The following is an 8,538-nucleotide window of genomic DNA, read 5'->3' as shown; positions in this document are numbered from 1 at the left end:
AATCCCATTGTCCATTTTTTCAGGGGTGCAGAAAGCTGTGTATCTGAGAAATTATTATAATGGAAAAAAAACTTCAGGTCAGGATTTTTTTTTTACCCATGTTCTTTCCGGGGCTTTGTACATGTCTAATACACTTTACAGAAATATTTAGTTCAAGAGGTCTATTTTAGGACTGAATTTTATGAGAAATAAGTGATTGACAGGGTCATTTGTGTCCTGTGTTTTAGACAGACAGGCCCCTCGGTGAGGCACTGGCAAAGGGAGCAGAAGGAAATATTTGCGTCGTGTGCAGTGGACACATACAGCTTGAATTAAATCAGCCACATCATTCGTTGCTCACACTCATACTGAAAAGCCAATCATTTTATGGTATCATATGACTGTGCTGCTTACGAGAGGATGTCTTAACACATAAGTACCTGCTAAACTCAGAAATTTGCTTCTGAGACTAAAAAAAAAGTTCATACAATTTATTTTTATGAACGTGGTCCAGTTAGGCTTTACACAGGTTCATTAGCAGTGTACTGAACAAAAACCACAATCACGTGACTGCTGCACGTCCCACAAACATGATTTCACTCCACACTAGGAATGCACGATGATATCGGAATCATGTTGGCGTCAGCAGATAATTGCATAAAAGCAATTATCGGCCTTGGACAGATGGTCAGATTTGACCAATATTTCAGATTGATATCAGATATATCGGATATGCACTTAAAAAATTGTCAATATCGTCTCTCAATTCCCATATCAGTGCACCCTACATCAAACATAACATTACAAATGTCTATCATCATGGTAATTCTCATAACTCTTAAAAAAGATGGTTCTTCAAGGGTTCTTCGGTATTGGAATGGTTCTATTTAAAATAATGAGTTCTATATAGAACCTTGTCCATGCTTGATGGTTCTTTGCATAGTGAAATGGTTCTTCAGATTGAAGGAGAATGTGTTGTATATGGTTCTATATAGAACCTGATGTCAAGCTCAACAACAAAAGAACCCTTTTTGGTGCATATATAATACATTCTCCATCAGTCTGAAGAATGTATCACCATGCAAAGAACCTTTAAGCATGCAAATGGTTCCTCACTAAAAAAAACCCTTGATAAACCTTCTTTTTTAAGAGTGTACATGTTCCTGTTGAATGACATCCTGATATCAAATGTTAAGCAAATATGCTTTGAATCAGTCTGTTATTTCGAACTCTGAACCAAACTCCAGGTCCCACTAAGCAGACCACTAATTCGGAACCCTCACTTTACAGTGGTCTCATGTAGATAATTCCTCTTTGTATGCATGCAGAGTCTGCTAGTTCTGACTGCACAAGTGAAGGTGGTTTGGTACAGCATGCAGGTGTGAAATGCTTGGCGCTGGATGTTGCAAATCTTCTCCAAAGGAGTTCACACTTGCTTTTGCAAGGCCATCAGGCAGAACTGTGGTGGTTGTGTGGTTTTAAAAGCTATCAGATCAGCTAAACAGTGCTTGTCTTGTTGACTCTCAAGCTGAGAGTAAAAGTCACTTTTTACATAAAAAAATCACTTTACCCATAAATTGCTGCCAACCTCATCTGCTACCATCATATAGTAGTCAATACAAAAAAATATTTAAATATATGTACCACTGAGACACTGACGATGAGAGATCTCAAATGTTTGATTAAATCCTCACGAATATTCTTACAATCCCAATTTTCTCTAGTTGAGTCAACCCTCCCCACCTCCCTCAACCCACACAGTGTCCACCTCTTTTTTCAAGCAATACTGAACATGCCTGCAGCGACCGCTCCTCCAGCCTGATCGGAAAAGTTCACCCTCTTGGTCGAGACATTATACGCACCAACGTCCTCCTGCTCCGTCTCATACTCCGGGCTTTCATGGGACGAATCTTTGATGACGCTGTAGTAGACAGGGGCGCTGTGTTTGGCTGCCTTCTCTTTGCTGGAGCCACTCTGACAGTGGCAGAGCTTCTTAAAAGCTGTGCGGAACTTCTGGGACATGGCGTTGTATATGATGGGGTTGATGGCACTGTTGGTGTAGATGCTCATCCGGCAGAAGAGCAGGAACCAGGTGTTGAGGTAGGGAGGGTCCATCAGTGAGTTGACAACCACCAGAGTGCGATAAGGCATCCACAGCAGAGCAAACAGGACCACCACTACCGCCAGCATTTTAGTTACCTACAGAAGCAAAGAGAAAGCAACAGCACTGAAGAAAAATGAATGGTAACTAAATACAACCATGATACAAACATGAGTTACTATGTCTATAGTCACAACTGAACTATTCAACTGTGCCCACAAGTGGTTTCCAATTCAACCTAATGAGAAATTGTAGCGCACGTCAAAATACCAAAATTTGCAGTGCATTATTGATTTCAAATGATTTTATTTTTTGTTTGTATTCAAATAAAAGGACACGCTATTCGGATAGATCAGATTGTGTAATTGTGCTGGTGTCAGTGTCATTGACAACCTGGCTAATTTCAAATAGCTACAACAACATATTATAGGTAGAAACTCAATGTTCCCTGCAAATCTAAACAAAGATCACTACAGTTTCTCAGAAGGTGAACCCCTTAAAATTTCAGGCCTATTATATTCTAAGACTTATTAATTACTAACTACAGGGACTTCAGTGCCAACTGGTTGAGTTGTTCTTAGGTTATAGAAGTGTGTAATAAAACTTTTGGCCAGTCAGTGGGTCCTGGCCATTTAAGGGGTTAATAGTATTTTGCCAGTGTGATGTAAAGCTTAAGATGCTAGTTGCTATAAAAGAACACCTTTGGAGCATGGACATGTGAATTGAACTACAGTCTATAGGAAGAAGGCATCCTATATAAACATGTTGATGAAGCAATCTTTATCTTCTTCAATCTCATATCATTTTCTTCTGGCCATTTTATTGACCCTCCAGGTTTGTCTCCTTTTAGAGTAAAAGAAAAATGCTACGTATTTGAATGCTGAAAGTATTTTCCCACATGAAACCAGCTTGAAGTATCTAATTACTTCAAATTACTTTGGTGAAAAGGTTAGAATTGTGCTTTTCAGCACATATTTAAATATGCCTGATTCCAGAAATTTTCAAGTAAATAAGTACTTTGGATGTTCACCTTATACATTTTTTGCTTTAAAATGAGGATGTTTTGTTGTATCTATTGTGAAAATCAGTCATTGGAACTCTATGCCTACTATTTCCCACATATTGTAAAATACACTACCACTCAAAAATGTGGAATTACTTTTTATATTAATGATTATTTTTCAATAATAACACATACAGTGTATATTGTAACATCAAGTAGACACCAAAACATAAACCAATTAATTCATTCACAGTTTAAAGGATTGTGAGAACAATGTAAAGCTGACAGTAAATGTTATGAAACACACACACACACACACACACACACACAACACACACACACACACACAAAATTATCTAGGCCGCTTATCCTTCTGGGTCATGGAGGGATGCTGGATCCTATCCTAGCAGTCATTGGGCGGAAGGCAGGAAGCACCCTGAACAGGTCACCAGTCCATTGCAGGTTATAAAATAATAAACTTATGTATTTATAGTAATTTCTTGTCATGAATATTGGCAACATTTTAGAACCATTATATACTTGTATTTGCAAGAAAATTGGATTTTTATGATCAAAAACAGTGATTCCAAACTTTTTAGGGGTGATTCCAAACTTTCAAATGGTGGAGTATACTAAATATGACTCATCTGACTGAGCAATCCAAACACTTTTTGTGGTGAACATTTAGTTGCTCATAAGTGGATGTTTCCCATAAAGCACTACACACAACAGTGGCTATAGTTAACATTAAAATAAAAGGTAAAGTAGTGAATCTGCACAAATATTATGCTGTTCCTGTATTCGGGCACATAGTAAGAGAATCAAACAGTGGGTGCCGCCCAGTTTTGTCCTTTGAGAGGGCCAAGCTATTAGCAGCTTTTGATGGAATGTTGCATCTGTCATATTTGATGTCATGGTCTTTTGGCTCACAGCTTCCCCTAATTTCTTTCACAGAAAACATCTGTCTGAGGCAACAGACAGCTTTTGGCTTCATTAAGAAGTTATTGTTATATTCTAAGAATATTTGTCGTTGTGATGTGTATGATGGTAATACAAAACCTGAATGTTTTATATAATGCTTCTTGTAAATAAGTTATGAGAATAAAAAAAAACACTGCTCTTGTTATCTGACTGTGCAGCTTTGATGTGACTAATTATGTTAATATAAGACTTTTCAACTCTTCGTATTAAATATGTGGAGAAAAAAAAAATTACAGGAATGAATGTAATTATGACTTCCAGCTCAGAGACAGAAAGGAGTGAGAGCATGTGTGCATGTTTGGAAGTTACCCGATCAAAATTTGTTTAAGAAAATCTTCCATTTTCAAGCTGTTACTTGCTGGAACCAGAGGACTGCCTGATAAATCACCAGCAGTTTATGACATTTAGTATTATTATATGGTTAAGTATCATTTTAATCCCTTCCGATTAGTCATATGAAATACTGCTGCACCTGTTTTCTGGAGGAAACTGCACCCTTGTTCGGTTTGCAGGAGACTTTCACTGTGCTGTTCGTCCGCCCCTGGTGGATCGAATCGTTTCCTCTTTCTGACAAATTTGAAGGTAATGGGTTCATGAAGAGTATTCTAGCAATCAGCCCATACAGCACAGTAGCTACTATCAGTGGAATCACATAAAACAATGTGAAGTCCAGAAAGTAAATGGGCATGTAGAGGTTCCTCGACACCCGATAGCCACATCGGACAACGACTCCATTAGCGTAAACCATCTCATCTGTATCAACAAGGAAAAACCACATGATGCAGTAGACAGAGGTGAAAATCCAAACGCAGGCAATGATCTTTTTGGCTCTGGACACAGTGCATATGAACTGCGCCTTGATGGAGTGGCATATTGCAATGTAACGCTCAACGGTGAAAGCTGTGATAGAGCAAGAGGAAACGTTGATGCCCAGGTACTGCAGGTAGGTGATACACAAGCAGCCAGCATAGCCATAGATCCAAGAAGAAACGACCTCAGAGATGTTGGGCAGTCCTGCAGCCAGGAGAACGATGAGGTCTGCAATAGCCAAACTAACCAGATAGCAGTTGGTTGGAGTCATCATATGTTTGGTTCTGAGAACCACCAAGACCACCATGACGTTGCCAGCTATTCCTACCCCACAGATCAGCAATGTGAGGAATATGGTGATGACCTGGACTTCCAGAGAGTTCTCAGGCATCTTAGCCAAAGGTTCACTGTTGGTGAAATTCATGAGGGTGCTGAGAGTAACATTCTCCATTGTAGGAGAAACTGGCTGCTTCTTCTCCTGCAGTGATGAAGGGTCTCTGGTGAGATTTTCTTCAGTATGAGATGACACAACAGAGACCCTGCAATAAAAAAAGCAATCAAAAGAGTAGAAATTTTTTTTTTTGAGAGACATATAGACATATAGTAACACTTCAGCATAGGGCTGGATGGTATGGCAAAAATATAACATCACAATACCAGAATACACGATATACATCATGAGATTTAGTTTGTCTAAAGTTTGATCATTTTGAAAGAAGAGAAAAAAGAACAAGCAGTGCCACATTTGAATATTTCTATGAAACAACTATGAAAACAATTCTTTTTATTTTTCACAAAATTCAGTTAAACACCATTATTATTATGGTCTCTTATGTTATTATGTAATGAAGCGTGCAGTTGGTAATTTTTTTTCTTTAAGGACTGACAATATCCACTATATATATATATCAGTTCAAAAACCTGTTACCCTATACATTTCATGTAAATTTCATAATGATTGGACTAAAAGAAATGACCAAAAATGACTTACATTGTAAGTAAAGTGAGATACGAGGCTATATAGCGATATAACAGCGATATATATATATATATACACTTTGCCACCTCACCATTTTTTGTTTTGCACTAGACTTACAGCAACAATCATGCAAGCTTTCCTTTATTGGACAACCTAGACTTTGGGTTTAAGTTATTTGGTTAACTGAGAAATCCTATTTTATAAAAGCTTAATACCTCATAGTATTAAAAAAACAAGCATGAACAAACTACTTTAAATTTAACAATGAAATGAGAGAAATAAAATGCAAATGTGAGAGATTACTTGAGTGCCATAAACAAAAACTCTTTCAAGCAACTTTCAAGCATTTTCTGTTGGATGCTCTTGGAGCTGCAGCGACCATCATAGAAGTAAAAGGTGAAAATTACAGACACTTACCATGACTACATCTTTTTGACTCTTCTGGTCTTGTAGAAAAGATTAGAGTGCTGGGGTAGAGATTTACCAAAGCAGTATAATGTTCCTCAGCGTGTTCTTCTCCAGGGAAGTACAGCTCCTAATGAGGCGGCAGCATGCTGCAGAGTGCCAGCACTGCTTCTGCTCCCCCTTTTTTCTCCCTCCCTTGTTCTCCATCTATACCTCTGCCTCTCTCTCATCGTCCAATAGCTACCCCTCCTTTTTATCCCCTCTCTCTTGCTCCTAACTCTCTCACTCCCACTCTCTTACTGTCACCACCCTTTCCCATCCTCTATCTCCCTCTTTAACAACCCTCTCATGATCAAGCTCATTATAAATCCTATAACAAAACATCAGAGAAAATTGACTAACATAATCTCACTCAGCCCATCCTGCTGTTATACCAACAGCATATTTTTAATGCTTCTATTCTATTCTATTCTATTCTATTCTATTCTATGTTCCTTCTTTATGTTCGTCCAGTTTGATAGTATAGTGTATGCAATGCATTTCACCTGGGCTCCAGCCTTGGAACCAGTCAGAACAGAACAGAAAAAGCTGATCTAGGTTCATTAGAGTGGTTAATGCTTTTCAGATAGAGTTGATCTATTAAACTGGTTGGTTGTGTTTTGACTCATTTGTGCCCACTCTCTCATTGCATCTGCATAAGAATGGTACTTAAAAACCCTTAGAATTTTCAGCTATCATGGCGAGAACAAAAGCATGGTGTAATTCAATATGAATTATTATTATATGTCAATGGGTCCAAATTTCTCTTACACACCTCTACACCTTAGAAGTTGCTGAGTAATTAGTCTAAGAATTTGATTAACCTGGGTTTTTAGGGGGAATTATGTAATCATATTTGAGTAATATAGCAAAACAAAAGTAATAAATCTCAAATTTTAAGGATTAAAACTCTTTGTGTGTATTTTGATAACTCATTAAAAATGTTTAAATATAGTTGGCAGGTGCATTCCAATGAAAAATCAGATTGCATATATGAAATGACCAAAAACAAACTTCACTTCCAAAAATGTTGGACCAGTAAGAAAAGAAAAGATTTGTAAATCCACTTTGAGCTATTTTTGAACAAAAAACAAGATATTAAGTATTTTACTGTAACAACTTCATTGCTTTTTGTAAATTTATGCTCATTCTGAAACTGATGCCTGCAACATGTTCCAAAAATGTTGGGACAGGAGCAATTTAAAACTAGAAAGGTTGTAAAATGTTCAAACAACATATGTGATAGCAAGGATGGGTCAAGGCAAAAAAAAATAATCAGTGAAAAATTCAACAATTTAAGAAAAACATTCCTCAATAATTGATTGCAAGAATTTTAGGTATTTCACAATTTGCAGTGCATAATAACATCAAAAATAAACCCCTATGTGTAAAAGACAAAGCTGAAAACCACAACTGATCCCTCAGAGGGCAGGGCATTAAAAACCAGCATGCTCTGTGATGGGTATCACTATGTGGGCTAAGAAAAACTTTGATGAATTGTTGCCAATGTACTCCGTTTGCCACATGCAAGTTAAGAGTGTACCATGCAAGTATAAGTTATATGTCAAAAATGTCTGAAAATGCCACCAACTTGTTTGGGCTTCAACTCATTTGCAACAGACTGATGCATGGTGGAAATGTTTATTGCATTCTGATGAGCCAAACGTTCAGATTTGTTTATGGTAATACTGGATTATCCATAGATATTTGTTCTCCAGGCCAAAAAAGAAAATGACCATCCAGATTTTTACCAGCATAAAGCTCCAAAGCCAGTTACTTGCTACTTGCACATTTGTGAATGCTGAAAGATGTATACACATTATGGAACAACATGTGCTGCCTTCTAGACAACATCTTATTTTAACCATGCTTATTTTAACATGACACTGGCAAGCTAAATTTTGCATGTGCTACATGGCAGCATGGCAGTGTAATCAAAGAGTGGAGGTGCTGGACTGGCCTACCTGCAGTCTAGATCTCTCTGCTATTGAAAATCTGTGGTGCATCACAAAGCACAAAATACAACAATGAAGGCCCTGTATGGTTGTGCAGCTGAAAACCTGCATAACAAAAAAAGGCAAAAATTCCACTTTCAAAACCAACTGAAACAACTGAAATCTCTAGTTCCAAATGATTATTCACTCCTGTTTAAAGGAAAGGTGATGTAACACAGGGGTAAACACTCTTGTGTCCTAACTTTTTTAGAATGTATTGCAGGCATCACATTTGGAATGATAAGGT

General features: G+C 37.6%; 1 protein-coding gene across 1 annotated transcript; it reads right to left on the bottom strand.

The window, feature by feature from the left end:
- Positions 1-1,755: 1,755 nt before the first annotated feature.
- Positions 1,756-5,325, bottom strand: LOC118812912 (thyrotropin-releasing hormone receptor). The gene is made up of 2 exons (XM_036578021.1): positions 4,537-5,325; positions 1,756-2,178 (listed from the first exon to the last, which is right to left on the bottom strand). The coding sequence occupies exons 1-2, from the start codon at positions 5,323-5,325 to the stop codon at positions 1,756-1,758; spliced, it is 1,212 nt and encodes a 403-aa protein (XP_036433914.1).
- Positions 5,326-8,538: the final 3,213 nt, after the last annotated feature.

The sequence above is a fragment of the Colossoma macropomum genome, unplaced genomic scaffold (assembly GCF_904425465.1).
Source record: "Colossoma macropomum unplaced genomic scaffold, Colossoma_macropomum, whole genome shotgun sequence".
NCBI lineage: Eukaryota > Metazoa > Chordata > Actinopteri > Characiformes > Serrasalmidae > Colossoma > Colossoma macropomum.
This window is presented reverse-complemented; position numbering and strand designations above follow the sequence as displayed.

Bases quoted from the DNA above. Each gene is read 5' to 3' on its own strand.
- LOC118812912 (XM_036578021.1), bottom strand. From the start codon at position 5,325: ATGGAGAATGTTACTCTCAGCACCCTCATGAATTTCACCAACAGTGAA. The intron at 2,179-4,536 runs GTGCAGCAGTAT...TTGCTTCTGTAG, and splicing joins CAGTTTCCTCCAGAAAACAG to GTAACTAAAATGCTGGCGGT.